This window comes from Budorcas taxicolor, chromosome 2 (assembly GCF_023091745.1).
Source record: "Budorcas taxicolor isolate Tak-1 chromosome 2, Takin1.1, whole genome shotgun sequence".
Classification (NCBI taxonomy): Eukaryota; Metazoa; Chordata; class Mammalia; order Artiodactyla; family Bovidae; genus Budorcas; species Budorcas taxicolor.
Genome location: NC_068911.1, coordinates 830,122 through 855,682, shown reverse-complemented (window position 1 = coordinate 855,682; position 25,561 = coordinate 830,122). Strand labels below are relative to the sequence as shown.

At 63.7% G+C, this 25,561-nt stretch overlaps 1 protein-coding gene across 1 annotated transcript in view; it reads right to left on the bottom strand.

Annotated features, from left to right (window-relative positions):
• Positions 1-24,040, bottom strand: part of FAM20C (FAM20C golgi associated secretory pathway kinase) — a 32,044-nt gene extending 8,004 nt beyond the window's left edge. Inside the window, exons 1-5 of the mRNA XM_052658013.1 lie at positions 23,403-24,040; positions 21,559-21,734; positions 17,202-17,280; positions 803-895; positions 361-476 (exon numbers count right to left, since the gene is read on the bottom strand). Coding sequence (XP_052513973.1) covers positions 361-476; positions 803-895; positions 17,202-17,280; positions 21,559-21,734; positions 23,403-24,016 — 1,078 coding nt within the window. The 5' untranslated portion in view covers positions 24,017-24,040. The remainder of the gene's footprint in view (positions 1-360; positions 477-802; positions 896-17,201; positions 17,281-21,558; positions 21,735-23,402) is intronic.
• Positions 24,041-25,561: the final 1,521 nt, after the last annotated feature.

Sequence of the window (25,561 nt, the reverse complement as noted above, 5' to 3'; positions counted from 1 at the left end):
CTCGGGGAGGGAGATCACCCAGGGAGAGGGGTCACCTGGGGAGGAGGGTCACCCGGGGAAGGAGGGTCACCCAGGAAGGGGGTCACCCGGGGAGGGGCCCACAGGGGAGGGGGTCATAGGGGAGGGGGGTCACCCAGGGAGGTGTCACCTGGGGAGGGGGTCACCCGGGAAGGGGGTCACCTGGGAGAGAGGTCACCCGGGGAGGGTCACCTGGCGAAGAAGGTCAACCGGGGAGAGAGGTCACCCGGGGAGGGGGTCACCTGGGGAAGGAGGTCACCCGGGCAGGGAGCTCACTGGGGAGGGGGGTCACCTGGGGAAAGAGGTCACCCGGGCAGGGAGCTCACTGGGGAGGGAGGTCACCTGGGGAGATGAAGAAGGTTCTCCACAGCTTCTTGTCCCTCGTGACGTCCCGGATCTCCTTGGTCATGTTGACCAGCCTGCCGGCCACAGGAGGAACCCGGCGGAAATCCAGGATCCTGGTGGAAGGACAGGGAGCGGCATCCTCACTTGAGGTCTCTGGGCGCGCCACCGGATCTGAATGGACCTGCTCTCCCGTCAGCCCCCAACCTCCACTCCTCCCCAGAAGCCAGGGGCCCCACCGAGCCCAAAAGGGGTCTGTCCTCTTCCGCAGAGCTGCCCCAGACCCGGGGCCACCTAGGGAAGAGCCGTTTGTGGGGCTCGCGATCTTGGGTCTTGTCAGAGAAGCTGACACCCCGAGTCTTCTGGCCCCTGTTCCTGACGGCCAGGTCACAGCAGCCCGTGCCTGCGGCGGCGATGGTGCGGGGCGCCCGCGGGGGCTCACCTGTCCAGGTGGAAGGCGGCGATCTCCGCATTATGCCTCTCGTAGTCCGAGAAGTAGAAGAAGTCGGGAGGCGTCTCCTGCTCCCTCGTTTGCCTGGAGAGAACAGGACGAGACAGAAGCAGTTTGCAGGGAGAAATCCTCCCAGTGGAAGGGTGCGGAGCTCGTGCCAGCTCCAAGGAGCTGACTGTCAGGCTCCCAGGAATCCTGGGAGTGAGTGTTAAACGTAGTCAGGGGAGGGCCCTGCTCCGAGGTGTCCGCTCCGCTATCCTGCCTTCCTGGAGTCTCCTCAAGCTCAGTCAGCCTCCCGTCCCCACCAGCCTGCAACTCCCAGCATGAAAGGAGTCCTCAGTCAAAGGAATTCGGAGTTGGGTAAGAGTCCTACAGAGTGCGCGTGAGCACCCTGAAGGCTCTGACAAGGCCTGCAGCCTCGCCCACGGGGCTCACAGCGGACAGTGGGTTCTGCATGTGTGAGCCCTGCCAGCTGAGCTCTCACCGCGATCTGCTGCCTCTTCCTTGGAGGCGGCTCTTCCCCAAGCCTCCCCTGACCCACAGCGAGCGTGGCCAGCCCGTCCCTCACATCCTGGGCCCCGGGAAGCCCCGCCGGGCCGGCCGCCCCATCTCCATGGGCACATGTGGTGAGGGAGCAGAGCCTGGCCCTGCCTGGGCCCCACATCCCCCCGAGACGGGAGGACTGAGGAGCTCCGGGAGCCAACGGCTCTGATGTCCTGGGCACCCCCGTGAGCAGCAGACAGCCCCCAACCCAGCCACGTGCAGGAGGCCACACGCAGGACGGTGCTGAAGGGCAGATGTCACCCTGCGAACGTCAGTCACCCTGCAAACACAGCGATGGCTGGTGTTTGGCCTCACACGTGGGGACACCTGCTCCCTGTCTGAGGCCGAGCAGGAGTGAACACCCTCCCTCCCTGGATGAGATCCAGTCTGCTCCAGGCCCGCCTCCACCACCGGGACCCTCTCTCCAGGAGGCACCACCAGGGAGGAAGCACAGCCCTCAAACTGCAAGAATATGCAAAGGTCACGACTTTTCCCCGAGCTGGGAACTTGGGCCTCCTGTGGCCTGGCGCACACCTCCCCTCGGGCGGGCTGGAACGCGCCAGCCCAGGAGACACAGTGCGTTTTTCCTGGTGATGCTCCCCAGCCTGCTCCCCTGTCCGAGGCCTTCCTCCCCGGTACGCAGCAGGGCTCAGCCAGAGGCCCCGGAGCCTCCCGACGGCCCTGCTGGCATGCAGGTGCTGGGACCACACGGCCACCCTCGGGATGTGAGGCTCAGGCCGGCAGGGCACACGTCCACCGGAGGGCACCTCACTCCCTGTGCTCTCAGAGCGCCTGGCAGGACACACTCCTTCCTCCACGTTTCCAGAACGTCACCTGAATCAGCCTTTCCAGGAACCAGCTTGTGACTGGCAACAGACCACTGCCCACAGTTCCAGCAGGGGTGACGCTGGCCAGGACAGGGCTCTGGCTGGGTCAGCCTGGCCTTGCCTGGGCCCTTTGTGAGAAGCACAGGGTACCCCAGGGACGGCTGCTTGGTGGCCCAGGTGCAGGCCGCCTCGTCCCCGGGCGCAGGTTTCTCCATCACAGACCCTGTAGGGGGCTGGCACGTGGGGCGTGGGCTGAGACTTCATGGAGACCGAGTCCGCGTTTCTTGGTGGAAAACCCTGATTTTAAACGCTGGCAAGTCAGTTTTTTCAGAAGACGCTGTGGTTCAAACCAAATAAGTGTGGCTCCCTCACTGGAAGCCTCCCACAGCCCTGTGTCTGCAGCTGCTGGCGGGCTGGGCATTTCTGAGGCTGAAAGTGGCAGCTGACTCAAGTCCCTGGTTGAGCCGAGCACTGTCTACACAGCGCTGGTTCTCCAGAGTTTAACTGGAAAAGGGGTGGTACGGATTTTAGCAGGTTTCTTTTCTGCAGACCCTCTGTGTGCCTGGAGCATGCAGACCCCAGGGCGGCCCCCTCCGAGAGGCGGCGTCTTCCAGTCGCCTGCAAACCCCACCCCACACGTCCCTGGCCTTCTATTTTTTCAGTCTGTTGTGGAATTAAGAATTATTTTTGTTGGAAAGTACGTCAGAACTCACTGCCAGCCTGTGGCCCAGAGCCCTTTAAAATCATGGGCTGCAGTGGGCCCCCCACCCCGCCCTGGGGCTCCGGTCACTGACTCTGCTGGGAGCGGCCTGCACTGCCCTCCCCAGCCCGGCGCGGCTCAGCAGGACCTCCGACCTCAGCCGCCACCACCACCACCGCTTTGCCTTTGTTCCCTTTCCTTGACCTTGGCTCACCCCAGAGAGGTCACCTGGAATGCAGGTGGCTCTGAGCCCGCGGCTCTGGGAGAAGACCAGACACTTCCTGGAGGCTCTGTGACCAGGTTCCAGAACAGTTCCTTGTTCCTTCCCGTCTCCCACCTCAGGGTTTTCCAGTGACCTCTGTCGGGCCATCCACAGGAAGGCAGCTCTGCTTACCCCCTGCCGGATGCCCTTCCCAGCAGCCCAGGCCCGAGAGGAGACCGCAGGGTTCAGGGTTGTGTGTGCGTTGGGGGCGGGTGGTGTATGCTGGCGTGTCCAGGGCCCCACTGCTGAGCCGGGCACAACCCGGGAGCGTCTGTGGGAAGCTGGGGCCAGGGCCGCCCCTCTGGGGAGACCAGGACTTCTTTCCTCGCCTGCCTGCCCACTCCACCGCCACCTCCCGGGTGGCGCAGGGGAGCAGCAGGTGCTTTGGAAAAGTACTGAGCCCAGTGCACCGGGCGGGAGAGTGGACTCGGCTGAGCCAGGTGGCTAGGCAGCCTCTCCTTCCTTCAGGTGTGGGAGGGGAGGTGTGGGGCGAGGCTCATCACAGGCCTTTTTCTCGGAAGAGGGGCATGCGGACGTTAACAGGAGGTGCTGTCAGAGTGGGGGCTGGCTGGGCCCCCGGGCCGCACCCTGAGTTGGGGGGTGGAGATCAGCGTTCCTCCTCTGCTGACTGGGAGGGACTGGGGCTTACGGCAGCCTCCCCCTGCCGGGACCAGGGGCCAGAGGAGCCTCCTTGGGCCCACCCCCACGGGCAGCAGTCAGCACCGGGAGCTCCCACACTACCTCGGAGGTCAGCCCGGCACCCCGGCCTGGGGCCTGCGCGGCAGAGAAATGAAAGCTTTAGGGCTGACTTCTTGGTAAAACAGCAACTGGGGAATAAGGCAAACCATGGGGTTAGGTGGCCGCTGGAGTGAAAGAGGGCCTTGGCGATGGTGACTGGGGTGAGAAGGCGCAGACAGGCAGGAGCTGGTGGAAGCGAGGAGGCCTGAGAGTGTCACGTGAAGCCCCAAGGCCACTGGAGAGCAGGCTCTGCAGGGCACCCCGACGCCTTCAGACCCCAGGCCTGTGAAACCCTGCCAGTGCTCCGGGCCGCAGGCGTGCCCCTCTCCCCTGCCATTCCAGAGGACCACAGCCACGCCCCTTCCTTTAGAGGGACTTCCCTGAGCTCAGAAGAAACCACAATGATACCCGATTGTGGCTGTACAGACTAAAGTGAGACTGACTACTATGCTGACCTCCCCCAGGAAATCTGTGACCTAAATCCCTAGAACCTATGAATATGCTACCTTAGATGGAAAGAGGAGCTCTCTTACGTGATCGAGTTCAGGATCTTGAGATGCAGAGATTATCCTGGATTATCTCCACGGACCCAACATCATCAAGAGTCTTTAAAAGAGGGAGGCGCAGGGAGGCGTGAAGGCAGGGGAGCCAACACTGATGGCTTTGAAGGCAGAGGCTCTGGGAGGGGACCTGTTGCCTTCTCCAGCGCCCCTCAGCAGAAAGCCAGCTCCCTCCAGAGTCTCTGGAAGCCCACAACCCACAGATCCATGTTAGATTCAGACCTCCAGAACTGTAAGAGACCAGGGCTGTGTGGCGTTAAGCCGCTACATTTGTGATCGTTTTTTATAGCAGCATCAGGAAGCGAATACAGAATCTCTGGCAACACCGCAGCAGCACGAAAGACACGAGGGTTTAGCAACCCTGGAAAGGCTGTGAGATTCGGCCTGTTTCCTCCAGATCTGGGCATGCTGAAACCACCACACTTTTAAGAAATGACGCAGATGGTTTTGAGAGAAGGCGCCTCTGTTTCCAAAGAAGCCTCGTGGGCCCTCCTTGGGCTGCACAATTCATCCTTGGGCAGCCTCTCAAGGCTCTGATCCTTGTCCCTGTTTTCTGGTTGTTTTTGATTTTGGGCTGAGAGGCAGGTGGGATCTTAGCTCCCCAAGCAGGGATCGAACCCCCTTCTCTGGGAGCATGGAGTCCTAGCCGCTGAACTGCCAGGGACGCCCCGTGTCCTTGTTTTAATGACACAGGTCGTCTGCAGAAACGCAGCTGGAAACGGCGGGCCCTGGTCAGGAGCTGGGGTCTGACCCAGTCCCAGGCTCTTCCTTCTGGGCCCCAAAGTCAGACATGCCTCCAGTTGTGGGGCCTGAAGATCGTATTCCTCAGAGATCAGAACTACCTCCCGGCACAGTGAGGCTCGAGGGTGCTGGCCCCCAGCCACCTGGTCAGGTGTCTGCTCACAGAGGAGAAGGGGCCACAGCCCCAGAGGGTCGGCAGCACAAACCGTCCCCGTGTCCCCAAGAAAGGTCCTGGCTCCCGGAGGAGGACGTGCCCCCCGGGGGGTGCATCTAGTTTCTGCGAGGTGCTGCCCCAGCCCCCACAGGCTTCACCGTGGTGCCCCCCAGAGCCGCTGCCGGACCACCGTCCCCTCCGCAGAGAAGCAGCCTCTGACTGTTCCCACTGTTACCATCAGCATCTCAGCCTTCCTCAACTTGTGGGAAAACAGAGAACTTTTGCTTTGGTTAAAAACAGAGCAAATTGGCAGCTCATGACCAGAATCTGTGAAGGAACAAAAGCCAGCGTCTGACTGGCTCTTCCTCTGAGCAGAGTGCCCGGCTGCGCGCTTTCTGTGCGCACACTCCCTGGGTTGTGACGCGAAGTGTCCCCCACCCTGTAGACAGGACACAGCCAGTGAGGGCGTCCAGCTCTCCAACAGAGGGGCCCCAGGGCACGGGGCCCCGGGCTGAGACGCGAGGCTGGGGCTGCGCTGGGCGGGGCGGGCCCCTCTGCACTGGATGTCTGGGAGGAACACTGGCGGGGAAGCTCTGCCCACCCAGGCCCGCCCTGGCTGCCGCCCTCGCCAGGCTGACGGAGCGGGTGTATCCTTGATGCCCTCTGAAGTGTAGCAGGTGTGATGGCTCAGGGGGGATGCCTGCAGGGGGAGCAAAGCCCCACAGACCCTGGCCCCACCCCGCCAGCCTGTGCAGAGTGGGATGGGGCCATGCACTCCCACGCGGTGAGCGGGAGAGAGGGCAGCTAATCATCAGGGCACACTCTGGAAAAAGAGCAACTGCGACCGCTCAGGGCACACACAGCCGTCACACGGCCTTTCTGCGTCCCGTCTGTGCTGCGGGCCCCGAGGTGCCTGAACTCAGCCCGGAAGCTGAGGCCCAGACAGAGGGGCCTGCCGCACACAGGGTGGGAACGTGGGCATCCCAGGGCTGGTGAGGCGGCGGCGGGCAGGGAGCCGCCCCTGCTGGGCCCACTCGTCCGGGGCACAGCAGCGCGGGGCTCCCGTGGGCCTCCCCGGCCCCCGAGCCTCTTCTGTGGTTGATGAGTAAGCTGCTGCTGGCAGAGCCGCCTCCGCGGAGCTCTCCGGGGCCCAGGGCGGCCGCCAGAGCTTGCGCCCACATGGGCTCGCACCGCTGGGGCTCGGGCGCAGGCAGTCTGACTGGGTCCCCTCCCGGGTGAGGTGGCAGGGTGGGGGGAGTCCGCAGACCGCAGAGCCCAGCAGCTCCTGTCTCCCCACCGCCTCTGGGTAGGCCCCCTCTTCTTTCAGGCGCTGGGGCCATGGGGGGCTGTGTCCTGCAGTTCTGGGGAACAGGACCCCAAACTAGGGCCTGAGTAGGTCACACCCCCCGAGGGACTGGGGTGTGGATCACTCCAGTCCCATTCTGTTCTCTTGGGGGCACGGACCACTCCACCTCATCCAAGACTTCCAGCTTTCTCAGGGGTGGGGACCAGTCCCGCCCCGCCTAGGTTTCCCCGGGGTGCGGGCCGCTCTGGCCCCGTCCAGGTTTCCCCGGGGAGGGGACCGCTCCGGCCCCACCCGGCTTTCTCGGGGGTGTGGGCCGCTCCGGCCCCGCCTAGGTTTCCCCGGGGAGGGGACCGCTCCGGCCCCGCCTGGCTCTCTCAGGGGTGCGGGCCGCTCCGGCCCCGCCTAGGTTTCCCCGGGGTGCGGGCCCCTCCGCCCCGCCTCGGTTTCCCCGGGGTGCCGGCCGCTCCGGCCCCGCCTAGGTTTCCCCGGGGTGCGGGCCGCTCCGGCCCCGCCTAGGTTTCCCCGGGGTGCGGGCCCCTCCGCCCCGCCTCGGTTTCCCCGGGGTGCCGGCCGCTCCGGCCCCGCCTAGGTTTCCCCGGGGTGCGGGCCGCTCTGGGCTGAGCAGCTTCTTGGGTTCCAGGTCTGCCTCCATCACGTCCCTCCTCTGGTTTCTCGTGTCCAGACCAAGGACACACGACTGCACGGCAAGTCTGCTCAGGAGCCCAGGTGACCGCCTTGTCCTCAGGCCCTAACCCTCCACTTCCGTGAAGACCCTGCTGCTGACCAGGTGGTGCCCTGGGGCAGAGGCCGCCTGGGGAAGAGGCTCCGGCTCCCGACGGGGGCCAAGCCCATGGGGAGACCTTGCTTCTTGCCAGACGCACCAGGCGGGCGAGGGAGCAGAAACCAGCCTTCCTGTCCCGAGCCTCCCTGCCACTCACACAGCAGAAGGCAGCCACCTTGTCATTAAGGAGATATATTAAGCTGTTTAATATCAGGTTTTCAGCGGCAGATGTTCGGGGCGGGCGAGCAGGCCGCTCCCTCAGTAGCTCCTGCTAATTCTGGCCCTGAGAAGGAAATGGCAACCCACTCCGGCATTCTTGCCTGGAGAATCCCAGGGACAGGGAAGCCTGGTGGGCTGCCGTCTACGGGGTCGCACAGGGTCGGACACAACTGAAGCCACCCAGCAGACTTGGCAGCAGCAGTGGGGGTGGGCATCTGTTTGGGAGAAGACACTTGTCTTAGAACCTCGGGCACCTGCCGTCCACTCCTACCACCCCATTTCTCTGTCGGGGAGGATTTTCCTGGAGGCGCGGGCCTCAGGATGACCGACCCGAGGACGGGACTCAGGCACAGAGCAGCCGGCCCCTGGCAGGCCACGTGGCCAGAGCGTCAGGGGCCAGCGCTGACTGGCCGCTGTCAGGGGTCCCAAGGGGTTTTCACTCCCGCCAATCCCACCCCCGCCTCAGGGTCTCCAAGAGACAGCTCTTCAAAGTGGGACACGGGACAAGACGCTCACTTATGGTTGGGTAAAATAATTAACTCAAAAGACACTCAAGTGTCTTAAGGTGGATTTCATGCAAACCAATCTGAAAACAATTCAAAGGTCTGTGACTGTAAAGCAAGCCTGACGTTAAAAGGGACGGTAGTGACACTCGCTTTCCAGAGCAAAGGCGTGGGGGTGAGGGGGTAGATTTGCTTGAAAGAGGAAGCTCTACTCTGCTCTGAATACTGTTCTGCCAGCTTGTCTGGGGTTTGAGGACGTGACTAAGGAATGGAATTAAGAGTGGAAATGAGTGCTATCCCCGGCGACCGCGCACACCGGCCCCCAGCTCCTTTCTTTCTGTATTTAAGCCCCTGTTCCTCATCTAAGAGAAGACGCCCCTAGCCTACTACACTGTGGAGCGAATATTTAGCACCGAGGCGGCTGCTGTGATGCTGCTGTTCTTCCCTGGCACAGGGGGTAGAGTCTGGGTCACTCCTAAGGCCTCTTAAGAGCTCAGGCCTGCAACATTTCCCTCTGGGGCATAAGAAACAGCCAGCTGATCAAACTACTCTTGAGACCCCCAATGTGGCCTCTTTCCCAGCACGGGGGAACTATGACCAGAGTCTCTTCCCTTCTTCCCATCTTCTGCCCCTTTCACGACAGCACAGTGACGACCCCCAGGGAGCAGAGCCCAGAGACCCGAACACCAGACAGAAGTACAGAGACTCCCGCGCTGCTGCGCAGGAGGGCGTTTCTGGCAAGAATGACTTGCTCGCTTTGATTTGAACAAAGGGGACAGTCTTTTCCAGAAGCTCCCAAGGAAACGTGTCATGGCCCACTAGGGCGGGCGTCCTAAAGGAGCTGGGGGGCCTGGGAGACAGCACGGCCCCCACCTGCTCGACGGGGGCGGCGCAGGGCTGGGCCAGGACTACACTCTCGGCAGGTTGTGCTGAGCTTTCACTGTGTACCTGCCTCCCTGCCAACCTCCCTGCAACAGTTACAGAATTAGTAATCACTCCAAATTCCCAGTGGGAGCAGGAGAAGACAGTGGACTCCTGTGGTCACCTGACTTACGCAGTCTGGGCCCACGGCAAGCCAGCAGGCGTCTGTGGAGCTGGAGTGATGGCGCCCCGGCCCCTCAAGCCCGTGGACCGCAGTGGCCCAGCACAAGGGCTGCACCAGCCACCAGGACCCACGGGGTGGCCCCTCCGCTTGGCCTCTGCTTCCCGGGGACACTGGACGGGTCACATAGCAGCCCCTCAGCACCGCACCCAGGGCTCAGTGGGGGTCACGTGAGGCTGCAGGCAAACTGCAGGGCTCCGGGCAGCCTGGCACCCAGGGCAGGGGTGGGCCTCCCGGGGGTAAATGCAGGAAGGGGACCCGGGTGCCAGCGGCCCGCTGGGGCTGGGCGGCCGGGCTGGCCTGGGGGCGGGGAGGCTGGGCCCCAGCGAGAGGCGGCCTCCCGCCGGCACTGCGTCTGCTGGTGCCTGTGCGCGCCCCTCGGCTCCGAGGAACCCGGGGCCTCCGGACAGCTGCTCAGGGCTGCACTCTCTGGGAGGGGCTCGCATGCGCATGCTCGCGTGCACACGCACCCTCTCCTTCATAAAAGGAGCCTGCGCACCTAGAGTCCCCCCGTGTGCGGCGCCTGGGCCCCAGCGGAGACCCCGGGCCCAGGGCTCCCCGGCCGGCTGTGCCCGACAGGCTGGGACCTGACATCCCGGACCCTTGGGCCCCAGCAAGGCCTGGCCAGCCGCCTGCTCCCGATTCACATTTAAACCTCGGAGCCTCCATTTCCTCCTCCTTGAAGGAGAGCTGGTGATAAAAATAAAACCACCTGGCATATCAGTGACAGGGTCCCTGCCTCTGCGACCTCAAGATGGGGAGGGCGTGGCCCCCGGAGCGGGAAGCCCTGGCCCAGCGCAGCAGCCTCACAGACACCAGGCTTCAGCACGAACAAGGAGCGGGCGGCGGGCAGCGGCGGGCGTGTGTCCCTGCAGGGCCGGCAGCAACGTGCCTCCCCCCGCAGGCTCCACAGGGCTGCCTCCAGACCAAGGCACCCAGGGTAGGACAGAGGGGGAGCTGCTGCCTGCAAATGCAGGGAGTGAGCTCCACGGGCCAGACACAGGGGTTAGGCCTGGCCTGGTCCAGGCGGGCAGGGCGTTCGCAGCCTGTGAGCAGTCCAGGCTCTGCGTGTACTGCCATCACGGGCAATGGCATCCAGCCTGGGCACTGGGGGAGGCACTTCACAGACACATCGGCAGCAGGGGAGGGGGGCAAGGCAGCGAGGATTCCCACGTCAGGAACGGGAGGGCAGGGGTCACCGGAGCCTGGGGGCTGCCTGTTGTTCCTGACCTAGGCACCTGGGCACCTGGGCACCTGGCCACTGGCCTGTGCTGCAAATATCTGCTTACCATCTGTCTGCATTTCTGTATGAACACCCCAGTCAATGCAAATCTGTATTTTAAGAAGTTGGGACAGTGGGGAACTCAAAGCGTTGGTAAAGCTAGCGCTGTGCTGTGTTTTACGAGCACTGATGACGTTTGCCCTTGATCTAATCACCCCCCCTTGTCCAACATACAGAGGAAACCAAGGCGGGCGGTGGTGAACCCATCCACAGTGAGGACGCAAGTGCTTTCCTGCCTTCATCACCAGGTACCGGGAAGTGGCGTGGGCATGCAGAGCTCAGGCTCAGCTGCGCATGGGAGAGGGCTGTGCTGTCTTCTCAAGCCCTAACCCAGCCTGTGGCTGTGGCCTTGTTTGGAAATAGGGACGTGGCAGACGGGATTCACTAGGAAAAGATCCCGTGGATCAGGCTGGTCCTGAGTCCAGTGCCCGACGTCCTCATAAGAAGAGGGTGGTTTGGACTGAGACCCATGGGACAGGCCGCGTGACAACGGAGGTGAAGATGGGAGTGACGTGGCCACAGGCACAGAGCCAAGACTTGACGCCACGCTCAGGAGGGAAGCCAGGGAAGACCCTCCGGAGCCTTCGGGGAGGCGGCACCATAGTCTCTGACTCTGGAGAGAGAAGAGCTTCCTGGTGCCCTAAGCGGCTCGTGCGGTAACACCTCCCCACGGCTGCCCCGACGCCCACATGGTGTGGATACGTGGGGTTACAGCTGAACTGTACTACAAATTAAGGAGCCAGGAAGGAGCCTACATGGTGGTGACGTCAGAGATCACGGTGGCCACTGCTCTGAGATCTGAACAGGGACCGTACGGCGGCCACCCTGCCACACGGTGGCTCTCCTGGTGGCTCAGCTGGTAAAGAATCCGCCTGCAATGCTGGAGACCTGGGTTCCATCCCTGGGCTGGGAAGATCCCCTGGGGAAGGGAATGGCCGTTCATTCCAGTCTTCTGGCCTGGAGAATCCCATGGACTGTATCGTCCACGGGGCCCCAAAGAGTTGGACACGACTGAGTGGCGCTCACTCCCAGTGGTCTCTCCAGCTCCACCTGCTGCTGGCCGGTGCCCTCGGGCACGTCCCCGGTCACTCTGAGCTTCAGCCTCCCTGTCTACAACCACATCTACAGGCAACAGTGGCCTCTCTGTCTGGCTCTCGAGGCCTGGCGTGGTGCCCTTTCCTGCACCTACGACCTCAGCCCCACCTGCCTCCAGGCCAGGTTGGGGCCTTCCTTGGGGGCACCTCTCACTGTCCCCCCATCTCCTGAGCCTTGGACAGGTGCTTGTTAAGCCAGACTTGAAATGACCCATTTCAGATTCACTGAGCCTGGCCCACGGGGCTTTTCTCTTTCTCTTCCGGTTTGCAAGCAAGGCTGGGTCTGCGGAGTTCCAGCGGCAGGCCCGTCTGTCCCGGGGGTGTTGCCTTGCTGCTGGAGTTATTCTTGCCTCAAAGCGACCTGGGGAAGGTGTGCTTTTCTTCCCTCCCTGTGTCTGAACACGCTTTGGATCCCAAACCACACGCGGCACAGAGGCCGTTGTAGCTCTGGGTTCCAAACTCTCAGGTGGTCACCTGGCTGTTTTGGTGGAGATGGGGACTTCAGAGCAGCCTCACCAGGCTGCACGAAGTGATGAGTCTCTGCTGGCCGGCGACCTGAGGAGAAGCACAGCTGCGGCTCGGTGTGCAGCCTGCAATCAGCTGTGCACCCTAAACGCTCACTCAGTAGTTGTCACCCCTCTAATGCCTACAACTCAGAGCTGCAAACCTCAGGACACCCAGACAATCAGCAAGGACAGACCTGGGGAGGGGCTGCAGCAGCTCCCAGACCCCCACCAGTATGAACCCACGGCCTCACTGGTTGAAGACAGAGACCTGGTCCCAGAAGGGCCAGGACCCAAAGCTTCCTGTTGTCCAGCCTCAAGCAGCAGAAGGCAGCTGCAGCCCAGAGACGGTGTGGGGGCTGCAAGGTCTCACAGCAAGGATGCCCTCCACGACGCGGCCCCGCCCCGTGCTCCTGGCCTGCCTGGACACCCCCCACAGGGCCCCCTGGCCACTGTGCCCCAAGCTGGAAGCCTTCACTTTCTCGGCCCCAGCAAGTCCGTCCCCGGGCCCAGGGCATTTGCCTGCCCCTGGCCCCAACGAGTCTCTAGGACCCAGGCTTGTCCCCGTCCTCACCCCACACCTCACCTCTGGTTCCCGGGGAGCCTTCCCGCCCTCCCAGCTCTGTCCCTGCACAGCGGGGAAAGAGATCACATCAGGCCGGATGCCCATCAGGGCCTGGCCCCTGCCACTGTCCAGCCGCCTGCCTCACCTCCCCACAAGCTCTGTCCCAGGGAACTTTCTGTGACTCTGGCCATGTCCACCATGGCGCCACCAGCCACGCGCAACCCCGATGGCCCAGGTGCGGCAGAAGACTAGGGTGCAACTTCATCTCAGTTACGTTAATCTCAGCCTAGAAAGCCACCTGGTAGTCCTCCACACAGTGGCCCTGGTCCTCCAGCCTGCAGAGGCCACCCAGTCCTAGAATGCGTCACCGCCTCCAGGCCGGACTCCTGGCCTGGGGTGACGCCCACTTCACGTTCACACTCGTGCTCAGCCCTCCTTCCCCTGTCCGTCCTGCAGACCAGGCCTGAGTACCAGGCCCCGTGCCCCAGGGTCAAGGCCCTCAGAGGCAGGAGCGCCAGGCTTGCGTCAAGCCTGCCCCTGTGCCTGGCAGGAGGCCAGGCTGGGCTCGGTGTGAGTGCGGTGGCTGAATGTACATTTCTGCCAGGAGGTGGCCACAGCCAGCGTCACGAGCAGGCCCGGAAGCTTTCTTTCTAAGAAGCATGGTGAAGTCGGATGTACACTCTGGCTTGCCTGTGTAGTGTCGCCCTGCCTCGCCAAGCCACCAGCCCCTCCCGGCTTCCTTCCATAAACACGGTGCCCTGCCTCCTAAAGCCAGTCCAGTAGGGTCTAGACCTCAGTCCTTCGCCTACAACGCCCTCGTTGACAGGTGGGTAAACTGAGTCCCGGGGAGGGAAGGAGGTTACTGGAGGCCACACACGCAGGGCCTCGCCAGGCCTCCTGTCTCTGCAGACACACCCGGGCTTCCATCTAGGTACACACATCACCGGCACCACTGTGAGCCAGCATGGACTTCTCAGACGTTAAAATTTAAAGACTGCAGCAAAGGACGCGCGACAACGCGACAGTCGGTTCCAACATCCTCCAAATGAGAGCCTTGTGCCTCAAAAAGACAGGCCGTGTGTGACAAGGGTCTTGAACCCAAATACATGAAGAATTCTCACAACGTACTAATGGAAAGACGGCCAGCTGAACAGCAAGCGGCAAAAGATCTGAACAGATGTTTCTCCAAAGAAGATCCAAATGGCCAACAGGACGTGAGAAGATGCTCCCAGTCATTAGTCAGGAGAGAACTGTGATTCAGAACCGCAGACAGACACGGTCCACCCCCACCAGGATGGTGAGGGTCAACAGGGATGATGAAGACAAGGCTGCGCAGCCTGCAGAGATCGCTGGGGAGGGCGGCTGCTGGGAGGGCGGCTGCTGGGAGGGCGGCTGCAGCTTCTTAGCAGCTGCACCGAGTTATTCTGGACCCAGCAATGCCACTCCCAGGCTTACACCAAGAGAGATGGAAACCTGTACACAGATGCTCACACAACGCCCTCCGTGCACTCAAGAAGTGGAAATGAGGTGAATATCCGTTGACAGATGAGAGTAAAGTAAAGCAAGTAAGGCAAGTGAAGCGTGGCCCACTCACACCAGGGAGCACCACTCAGTGTTCAGCCACAGAAGGGAAGGAGGCTCAGACACGCACCACGACGCGGGGGAGCCCTGAACACCCAGCGCTCTGCAACAGAAGCGGACACAAAGGCCAGCAGCGACGGACGCTGCTCACGTGAAATCCCAGGACGGGCAAGTCCACGGCGACGGGAAGCAGACTAGTGGTGTCCAGGCAGGAAGGGCAGCGCTTCACCAGGCTTCTTTCCGGAGTAACGGAGCAGTTCAACACCATGGGGATGGCCGCACAGCTCTGTGAAATGTACTGAAAGCTACTGGGTGACAGACTCCAAGTGGCTGAATCACGATCTGTGCGAACCGTATCTGGGTAAAGGCGTCAAAACACCTTCCTCTAACAGTAAAACCAAGACTACCCAGCAACTGGCAGGCTAAGGTGCTGCCGCCGCCGAGTCGCTTCAGTCGTGTCCGACTCTGTGCCCCACAGACGGCAGCCCCCCAGGCTCCCCGTCCCTGGGATTCTCCAGGCAAGAGCACTGGAGTGGGCTGCCATTTCCTCCTCCAGTGCATGAGAGTGAAAAGTGAAAGTGAAGTCGCTCAGTCGTGTCCGACTCCTCGCGACCCCACGGACTGCAGCCCACCAGGCTCCTCTGTCCATGAGATTTTCCAGGCAAGAGCACTGGAGTGGGGAGCCATTGCCTTCTCCTAGTTATACATTTTTCAACGTCTATTAACATATACCATTAGACTATGAGTGGCCCCTCATACCACGGGGACTGCACCCTGCAGCCCTGCCAGGCTCCCCTCCTGCCCCAGGACTGCTCCTGCCTGGGTCCTCTGAGCACACGTCCTTCAGGATCTCAGAGAAAAACTACCACCTGATTAATTCAGAACATTCAGCTTACAGAGCTATTACGAACTCACCGAAGAAAGTTTCTTTTTTAAGGGAATTATTAATCATATATTTATTTTCTTAATGCTATGGTCAGAAACCACAGCTGCTTTCCTGCTCAGAACACGGCCGCAGGGGCAGGAACGGTGTGCCCCAGGGTCATCGGGAGGGTGGTGGCTGCCAGCAACCAGACTCTAGCGGATGCCGGAGTTGGGGTGGGTCAGAGCCTGGAGCCAGGGTCGGCGTGGGCCAGGCCCGCCAGAGCGGCAGGAAGGCTGGCCAGGGCATGAGGTCAGCAGCGTGAGCCTAGCAGAGCCTGCCCTGTGGCCAGGGCCCTCTGCCCGGGAGCGCAGTGTGCAGGGAGGCTGGCCGTGCACACGCCCATCCTCCTGGCCTCAGCGTCCCCGGCCCCTGGGGGATTCCCCACCCTGCTTCCACACTTCACCCCGGCCTCAGCCTCAGCCCACGGGACAGGAGCCGTGCCCTAGGCTGTCCCTCCACGTGCAGCCTTCTGAGAGGAACTCTGACGTCCGTCCCCGGACACACAGGCTGAGGGCAGAGGGTTCAGGGCCGGAGAGGGCAGGTGTGGACTCTGTGGCCTTTCCAGGCGCCCTCCGGAGCCCGGCTGCCCCGGCCGCCAGGCCACAGCGGCTGCCACTCACGCCTCCTGTGGCCACAGAGGGGACGGCCACCCCGCGGTGAGGGAGGCTGGGGAGGCCGAGAGGGGCTCGAGGCTGGGTGCCCTGGCCTTGGGAGGCTCCAGAGTCTGGGTCCGCCTTGGGTGGTCTGCACCGCCTCGCCAAGCCCTGATTCCCGCATCTTTACGTGGCAGAATAATAACAACAGTGACGTTTCCTCTAACCCACAGAGGGGCTGGAACACTAAACCACACGGTGGGCAAGCCCTCAACACGGGCGTGGCGCTGGGCACCTGCACACAGCTGGATGCCCGAGGTGAGGACTGGCCCGGGAGAGCCCCCACCCCGAGCCAAGGTGCGGAGTTGAGCCACCGCCCCGGCAGGCCGCCAGGTCCCAGCAACACCAAGCCCCAAGCCCCAAGGCCCCTGCAGAGGCTGCCCTGCCCGCGCCACTGGGCTCCTGCCCCCCAGGGCCGGGCGTGGCCCCTCCCCCTCCACGCAGCTCTGCGCACACCCGGGTCTGCTGCACTGTGTTAGACGCACCCTGGAGACAAGAGGCCTGTGCCCCGAAGTGCAGCTGAGGGGCTGCCAAGGGCGTGGTGGGTTTTGGTTCTTTTCCTGGGTTCCTGTGACGGCCAGGGACGGTCAGGCCCACCGGTCACCAGGCCAGCAGTGAGTGTCGGAGCCCGCCCCCACCCGGAGCATCCTCCTCCCCAGCACGTCGCTGAGGTATGAAGGGGCTGAAGGGGCCCCTCTCCTCAAGCTCCAGCCTGAGAGGGCACGCAGGTGCCCGAGGTGCCAGGGGGATCCGTCTCCTCCAGGGCCCGAGGAGCCTGCGTGCAGCCCATGTCGCCCTTCCCGAGCACGGGGCGCGTGAGCCCGGGCGGTCGTCACAGCCACGGAGCAGCGGTCGGCCAGCGGTCCCCGAGCCCCCAGGGCGTGCGGGCTTCCTTCCACACACTGGCAGAGTGGCGCCACGGGCCCTTGGGGGTGCAACCCGCGCTTTAAACACAATGAACCCTCCGGTCAGGACAGAAGTGGCCCATGCGAAACTAACCAGACGGACCACGGGAGACACCCAAGCCCCGGGACCGCCGGGTGGACATCACAGGGCGCAGACGCACGTGCTGAGTCTCCGGGGCTGTCTGCCTTCCAAACGTCCCTTCTCCACCGCCCCCACAATTTTCAGATGCCACTGAGTGCTTCCTTTTGATTTTGGGAGCACAGTTTCTATTTCATCTGGAATAGCGGTCAGGAGTCAAATCAGCTGACCTGCTAGCTTCAGAAATAAAGCTTCTTGGGCACAGCTGTGCCCATGGTCGTAGAGCCTGGCTGCCTTCTGGTGAGGAGACCAGGGCTGAGCGGCTGAGACGCAACTTCACGGCCCTCGCCCCCGCCCCGGCACTTACTTCATGGGTTTGAACAGCGCCTGCCCGTAGTTCTGGAAGGTCATGATGAGCTTGAGCTGCGTGCCACCGGACTTCATGGCTGCGGTGGGAGGAAAGGAGCTCGGTCACCTGCTGCCCGCGGAGGCCTGTGAGCGCAGACGCGCTGGTGGAGAGGGGGGGCCTGAGACCTGGGTGAGGCGGCGAGCGGGGTCAGGGATGGAGGTCTGAGACAGGCAGCGTGTTCAGGGTCAGGAAGGGCCGCCCGGGCTGGAAGAGCCGTAGCAGGAGGGTGGCTGGGACTGGGAAACAGGCGACAGCAGAGGGATCAGAAGGATGGGAGGGCCGCACATGGGAGAGGGGCGCTTGGCTTCCCACCCTGCTGGCTCCCTAGACCGCGCCTCGGCTCACCCGACCACAGCTGCCTCTCTCGAAGGGGGGTCCGCACCCTCGCCCAGTGCCCCCATGGGGCTGGGGCAGGGCTGAGACCCACTCCCAGGAAAGGGAACCCACAGCACCCACAGTGGAAAGCAGTTCCCGCCCGGGGCTCGGGAACCCACTCAGAGTGCCGTCCGCTGGAGTCCAGGGCTGTGGCCGCCGTCGGCTCAGCGTGGACAGAGCGGGGGCTGGGTCAGCACCTTGGGGCTCTGTCCCGCTTCGCCTGACAGCAGAGAGAACAGGGACGGGGACGCAGCTGTTCACCGCCTCCCCCTGGAGCCCTGAGGCGCCTGGATCCTTCCTCTGGGATGACAGAGGCCTTCTGGCCCTGGGCTGGGCATTTGGCTTACGGGGCACTTTTGGTTCCCCGCCGCTGAGTCGGAAGAGCTCCAGGCACTAGGCCCCGAAGCGGCAGTGTCCTCGCGTGGGCGTGGGACTGTGGCCTTCCTGGGACCGGAGCTGCCCTCCTGAGGGGCCTGCTCACTAGGCAGGGTGGCCTCACGGCCCCCAGGCCCCCGGGGCAGCTGCCCGAGCAGGCCAGTGAGTGTCCAGGGAGTCCGTCCAGTGGAGCCATCTCCTCTGCTCACCTCCACCCACAGCTCCGTCCTGACCTGGACAAACAACTGCAGGGCCTGCGCTTCAGGTCAGAGGCTGCTCGAGTCCTCGCCTGCACCGTGGCTTCTTTCTAAATGACTCAGAGCACAGAGTCGTCAACTGCATCACTCACTCTGTATGCGTAATCGTCCACGACATCGACTTAATCGTCACCAGCGAGGCCCAGGCCTCCACAGGCCTGGCTTCAAGCTGAACGGAGGCAGATAGTTTCTGAACTCGTTAAAGGCAGCCAAGGGCCGTCACCACGCAGCGAGGAGCCCAGCGGTAAAGAAATGTCTCTGGGGGCCTGAAGGAGCTGCTCTCTTTGCCACACTTTCTCTCACGTTCCAAGACTGAAGAGACTGCTCGGGGCGGGACCGAGTCGGGAGCTGAGGGCGGGAATGAGCTGACCACAGGCAAGCCTGCCCTCTCGGAGGCCTGTTCCTTTATCTGCAGGATGGGACTTGGGAGACAGGCGAGATTTCTAGCTCTTCTTCCATTTTAAGCTCAGAAGGACGGCTCTGCTGAACCCTGACCCCATGGTCGGTTCCAGGCTCCCCAAAATGCTGTACTCCAGGCTCCCTCAGGGCCTCTGAGGGCTGCACCCACCCCCAGGTCACAGTAGTGACAGGGGCAGAGCCCCCAGCAGCACACAGCTCTTGTCCAGGGACCCCTGTCTCTAAATCCGCCCCGTGGCTTTGTGAGGCCAAGGGCCCAGTCAGAAGCCACCGTCTCAGCAGCGGGGTTTTTAATCAAAACATCCAGCCGGATGGGAGGGCCAACCCTGCCGCCCCCGCCCCAGGAAAAGCGTCCATTCTCCAGGGGAGCCCGGCGCCTGGTCGGACCAGCCACACTCCCACTGCGGCGCTCTGCTTCTCAAGGAAGAGGGTCTCGTCCCGAGTGTGAGTCTCTGGGAGCACCTCTGGGCCCAAGGCCGCGCAGAGTGGGGCTGAGCGTCCAGGCGAGGCCTTCACCAGGCTCCGGCTGGCCCAGTGCCGCCGCCCTGTGCAGAGGTGCCCCAGCCTCTGCTCCCACGTCTCAGCAGCCCCCAAGACAGGCCTCAGACACACACCCGCCTTCAAGGTCTCTGGGAGCAGAAGCGTTTGGGTGACAAGAGGCATAGGGGCATCCAGCCCAGAGGGCCTGCAGCCAGGGCGGGGAGGGGGCAGAGCCCGGGACTGAAACACACGGCCGTGTCTGAAGAGGTATGTGAGAACGTTCACTCCAAGCGAGAAAAGCGAAGATTCAGAAACAGCCTCTCATTTTAGGGTTAGCCTCCGTGTCTGTTCATGTTGGGCTGGGTTTTGCAGTCAAACGGGTTATGATTTTGGATTTGCAAGCTGGAGATTACAGGGTCGAGGTTATGACCACCTCTGTGATCCACAGAGGCCCCAGGAGGCCCACAGAGCTGCCCAGAGCTGCTCTGGCCCATGACGGGGGAGTCAGGGCACACCGAGCCCGCTGTTCACCGCGGGGGAAGCCGCCCGGGGCCATCACCAGTCTTCCCATGCTCACTAGGTGCCTGTGCGTGCCAGCCTGGGTTCTGACCGGCCCACGGATTAGGGCCAGCTGGTCAGGGTCGTCCAGCGGCGAGAGCAGGACACAGCTGGGCAGGCCCTCAGTCCAGGACCCACTGCTGGGCACAGAGCAGGCTAGGACTCGGGGGTGGGCCACTGGGATGTCAGGCAGCCTGGGCACCAAGCCCGGGACAGTCAGACCCGACGAGGGTGGCCCAAGGTCAGTCCCCAGGGCACGGACGAGGCCCATCCTCTTCCTTCAGGGCTCCCAGGCCCCTGGGCATAGAGCAACGTCTGGTGAGAGCGGGGTCACCGGCCGTGCCCTGAGGGCTATGGGGAGCCTGGCCAGTCCTCTCAGCCCTGCCTCTGCCCTGCTCAGAGCCCGAGTCGACACAGCATATGCCTGGGGCACAGGCCAGCTTCCCGGACTGAGACACAGCGTGCCTGAGCCTGCCGGACGGGAGACCTCGGTGGGCTGACCTGCAAGCGTGAATGCCGCACTTCCCTAAACCCTAGTTTCCAAACGCTGGTATAGCTTCCCCCCGAAGTCCTGTGTTCTCTGCTGGCTTCTACCACGAAAGCCTCTGCCCCATCCAGGACCCAGTCCTGCGGGGTGGAGGTCCCCTCCTCACCTATCGCCCTGGACTTTCTCTGCCCATCCTGTGTGCACTTCCGGTCCTCCGGGAACAAGCAAGTCAGGACGTAGCAGAACTCTGCCAAGGTCGGGCTTACCCCAAGTGCCTGCCCAGACAGGGCCCTGAGATGCGGAAGGTGCTCAAGAGAGCCTGTGGGATGGACGATGAGCGTCACCGCACTGGGTGTTTCTCTAACAGCCTCGTCTGCTCAGGCGGGCAGGGGACGCACCAGCTGCGGCCTCTCCCCAGCAGTCCCCGCTGGCTGCACAGACCGCCTTCCAGCACTGGGGGAGGCTGGAGGCGCTTAGATTCCTCCTGGGTGGCATCGAGGAGGGGAGACCACCACCTTGCCCCGGCCAGGAGGGTGTTCATCATGTTCTCAGGGTGAACAGCTAGGAAGAGGGCGGGTGCCAGAAATAGCTCAGCGCCGGGCTGAGACACCCAGCACAGCCTCTAAGGAGCTCTGGAAACCCCCAGCCGCCAGCCTCGCAGGCAACACCCAGCTCCCTGGCCCTGGCGGCAGACAGAACCTGGGTTAGCAGAACCCTTTAAGCCACAGGACAGTCCAGACATCAGGAAGACGTTGCCTGGAGCCCCTGCTCCCAGCACCATGCTCCCGAGTCCTCCTCCACCCTCTGGGCCTCCCAGGACCGCTCCTCCCACCCAGGGCCTCTGCCTGCCCCCTCTGCTCTGGGAGCCCCTGGTGACTACCCGGGGACCTTCACAAACAATCGCCTACAGGCCTGAGAGCAATGGCACCGAACCTCCACGCTTAGAGGCCACTGCCAACAGTTTCTTGAAATCAGTAACTGGATGCCCTGAATCCTCTGCTTCAGCAGATCCCAAAGTCCTCGGAGATGTAACCTCCAAACTACTCGGCGCATGGCGCTCTGCCCCTGGCAGAGTGGAGCCCCAGTCACCCTCCGTCCACCCTGAATCTAGGAGCAGATGTGAGCTCCAGGAGCCTCTGGCCTTGGCCCCCACCCCCCGGCCCAGCAGAACAACAGGGTGGGCTGGGCGGCATCTTGTCCTGCCTCGGTTGTTTTGCAGCAGAAGGCAACCCTTCCCTCTCCACCACACCCCCTCAATTACAGACAGCACCGAAGGCCTGTGTGCCTCCTCCAGGAAGGCTGCTGGTGTAACTCGCCCAGGAGGTGACGCTTCAGCAAGGAGCCGGCCGGGCACAAGGGCACCTACCCACACTGGTGATCTTCTGGGTGCCCAGGTCACGGAGCAGGGCCTCCACTGCAGGGTTGCGTCGAGAGTACAGCTCATATCGGTTGATGCCGATGTGGAACTTGAGCCAGTTGGGATAGGAGTCCACGGCCGTCTCCCCCGTGGGCAGGAATTCATCCTCAAGACCTTCGTGTGGCCTGCACAAATGAAGGTGACCCAGGTCAGCAGGGAAAGGACAAACAGCAAGGTCTCAGCATGGACTGGGGAGTTGGCCCCAGCGCCAAGGTTTTCACTGTGGCTCCAAACAAACGTGGGTTTATTTAGAGGAGCCTCTGCTCAAACAGGACCCTGCGACGTCCGCACTTTTTCTGTGGCTGTTGTTCAACTGACTAATAACATATCTGAAGGCCCGTAATTCTCACTTACCCGCGAGAGACGCCACAGACAGCTGTAACTAAAGGAGACCAAGCCCAGACTGTCAGGGCTAGGCCCGCCGGGTCTGTCCTGGGGTCTCTGCAACAGCCTGGCAAGCACGTTGCCAGCCTGGGGTCTGAGGGACTGCTGCCTTCCCGGGGGCAGACGAGCCCAGTCTGGCGGAAGCCTTCGCTGAGTATTCTGCTTTTGGGTGGGGAGAGAGGACCGTGGTGCTCACTCCAGCTCAGGCGCAAATCGAGGACCTGCTGCCCACGTGGCCCGTCCTTGCCTCCGGAGTCAAAGGGCCAGTTGGAGGGAGGACAGAGCCTGTTTGCTGCCGGAGGGAACAGCGGAACTTGTCTAAGTGCAAGTGAGGCCTTTTCAGCCAAATGCTGCCCCACGATGGACATGACGGGTTACAAGAAGCTGCCCAGGAGCCCCATCACTGACCGCTGGCTCCAGAGGCTCAGGCCTGGCTCACGGCTCCGCCTCTCAAACTGCTGAGCATTTCGGTGAACCTGGCCAGCAGACAGAGCTCAGAGGCTACTGAACGCCTTGGTGTGTTTAGACTGAAAACCCTGGGCCTGGTCCAAACGCGAAGGAGAGCGGCTTCCATGGGGTGTTTTGGAAAGCTGGCCTCCCTTCGGCTGCTTGGGTGACCTTTCGCAGGTATTTATGTTGGCCTTGCTGCTGGCTAGCATTTCATCACCTGGGCTGCAGCATCTGGTTACTTTGGTCTGTGTGGCTGAGGGCCTTGGGGGCAGGGGTTTAAAGCAGTTAAAGGGATGCCCCTGGGGGATGCCACTTGCCTTTTAGGGAGCCGTTGCTGTCTGCAGCTGGCACGGTTGGCACCCTGGCTGGGAGAACCCCTCAGTAATGCCTCAGGGGGGTCAGCACGCCCCTCACTAATTTTGTTCTCAGGGACTGGTTTACAAAGCCCCTTAGGCCACTCCAGACCTCCCTGACATGTCCACCAGAGCAGCGTTGCTGAGTCCCTGGAAGCCAGCAGCCAGTCGCTTCCCAAGGAAGCGCTTTCGCTCCCTGCCCGAGTTCCTTTGTGAGCCAGAGGCCAGGCCCAGCAGGCCAGCACTGCTTTCCGGCAGGCGCAGCACCGACTCTCCCCTGCCCCGCCTGCCTTTCAGGCCAGTGGCCACAGGGAAGAGCTCCCAGCCGCCCAGCAGTCCTCCTCAGGGCGGCGGTCATTCTGGAGACAAAGGCAGTGCCTGGAGCCTGCCTGCTGCGTGCCCCCAGCCTCCCCTTCCTGGGGCTCCCACCGCAAGGCCCACGCCCCAGGGTGTCCCTCACCCTGACGCTCTTTACACTGCACCTTGGATGAGCAAGGGCCCCTCCCAGGAAGCAGCCCTGGGTGGGCCTTTTTTCTCAAATGGTTCCTGGCTGCCTCGGGAGTCCGGCCTTCCAGCGCCCACCTCAATGACCCTAACCCCACTCACCAGTCTGGGTTCTCCGCCGTTGCCGCCTTGGGGTTGAACCTGATGTCACTGTTCACGTTGAAGAGGACATCGCCCTCCGTTAGAGGTGGAATGGGGACCTGGTACAGTGGGTGCTGGAACAGCCTGGTTAGGAGGGAGCCGTCCCCGCTCAAGCCAGGGGGCAGCACAGGTCCACGCGGGCCGGGGTCCCGGGGGAGCGGCCGGCGAGCCCGGTCTGGGGGGCGCGGGGCGCTGGGGTCCTGCCCCGGCGGGGCGCCCTCGGCCGGTTCGGCTGCGGGGGGTAGTTTCTCAAGCGAGTGGGACGTGAGGTTGGAGGAAGGGTCGGAGCTGAAGTCCTGCAGGGCACGCAGCGTCTGCTTGTTGGGCCAGCCCGCGTCGCCGGCGGCGGAGGCTGCGGGCGCCAGCTCCCCTCCGGGGTGTCCGCGCGCCCGGGCCCAGCCGGGGGCCGCCGCCTCCGCCGCGGGCTGCGCGCACGAGCAGCCGGGCTCCCCCGAGGGCCGCGCGGCGCTCCGCTCCAGCTTGGGCAGCAGGTCCAGCACGAGGTGCAGCGCGCAAGCCGCCAGGAAGGCCATCAGGATGAGCACGCGGAATCTGCGCACCAGAATCATTTTCATGGTCCCGGGCGAGCGCGGCCTGGACCTCCGGGCGCCCCCGGAGCGCCGCCCGCCCGTGCCCCTCTAGCCTTGACTCGGCACGAAGGAGGTGCCGCGGCGCGGGTCAAGGTCCATCTGGCGTCGGCCAGCTACCAGCCCTGGGGCTGTCCCATGCGGAGGGCGCCCGACGCCAAAGCGCCCGCTTGCCCGGCCATGTCCGAGCAGGTCCCTCTCGCCTCTTCGGAGCGGCGGCGCCCTCGGCCGGCCGGGCCCAGCGGTCCGCGGAGCGAGGGGCGCAGCCCGGTGAGGCCCCGCGCACGTAGCGGCCCGCTTGGGTCTCCGGGGCCGCGGCTGCGCTCATCAGGCGCTCAGGGGCCGGACACTTAGGCCCATCCCGGCCCAGGCGCGGCGGTCCGGAGGTGGCGGCGGCAACCGCGCGGCGCAATCCGATCCGAGGCTCGGAGCAGTCTCCACGGCTTCGTGGGCCGCGCTGGGTGCCCGGCCGGCCAGGAGAAGGGGTGGCTCCCCGGGCAGGGCTCGGCGCTCTCTCCCTCGGGCGCGCCGCGGCCCGCAGGTGGGGACCTGGCGGGGAACCAGGGCGCGGGGCCGCTGGGACCGAGGAGAGGGCGGGAGCAGCGCCGGCGGGGGCAGGGCGCGCGGAGAGGCCGGCGAGGTCCCGGGCAGGTGCAGCGGCCGCCCCCAAGCGCGGCGCCCTCGCGGCCCAACCTCTCGGCGCCCGGCGCCCCGGCGGGCGGGCAGATATCCGAGCGCCGCGGAGCCGCCCCCCGCGTCAGCGCCCGCAGATTGGCGGAGCTGGCGTCCCGGGAGCCCGGGCCTACTCCGCTGTCTCCTCTCTCCTCCCCTCGGCCGCGCCCCGCGATGCTCTGCACCGCCGGGCCCGCTACGGAGAGGGCGCCTCCGCCCCGCGGTGTGCCGAGGGAGCGCGGAGAGCCCGGCGGAGGGCGCGGGGGCCGCGCTGAGCAGGCTCCGCCGAGAGGGGCCCCGCGCCCCGACCTCGGCCCGCTTCAGCCTCCCGGCTCTCCCGGAAGAGCCGAGGGCCGAAACCCGGGCCAAGTCCCTCCCTGAGGCCGCTGGGCGTCTGCGCCGCCGAACGAGCTCCCCCCCAGGCGGCGACCTTGTGCCCCACGCGCCCCCGCCTCGGGCGGGTCCCGCGCCCCTGGCCGCACGGATGGGGAGGCGGGGGTGTTGTGGCTTCCGCCCCTGGAGAAGATGAGGGGGGCGGGGTGTTTGGCCCAAACCGGGAGGGGAGGCCTGCGCAGCTTGGGGGCTACAGCGCGCGAGGCCACTCCACCTCCAGGGGACCAGCCTGCTCTTTAACTCTGGCCCCGCCGGCGCCCCGTTAGAATTCCGCCTGGCACGGAGAGAGGGGCCTGGGTGTGCCGAACCTCCCTCGCTTTGGGCGGGACAGTGTGTGTGTGCGTGTGTGTGTGTGTGTGTGTGTGTGTGTGTGGCCCACGCAGCTTCTGGACCCCCAGCAGGAAATATCAATGTGCATTTCCGCCTGAAATCATAGTTGGGATGGTAGGTGAACTTTGCCAAAGGACA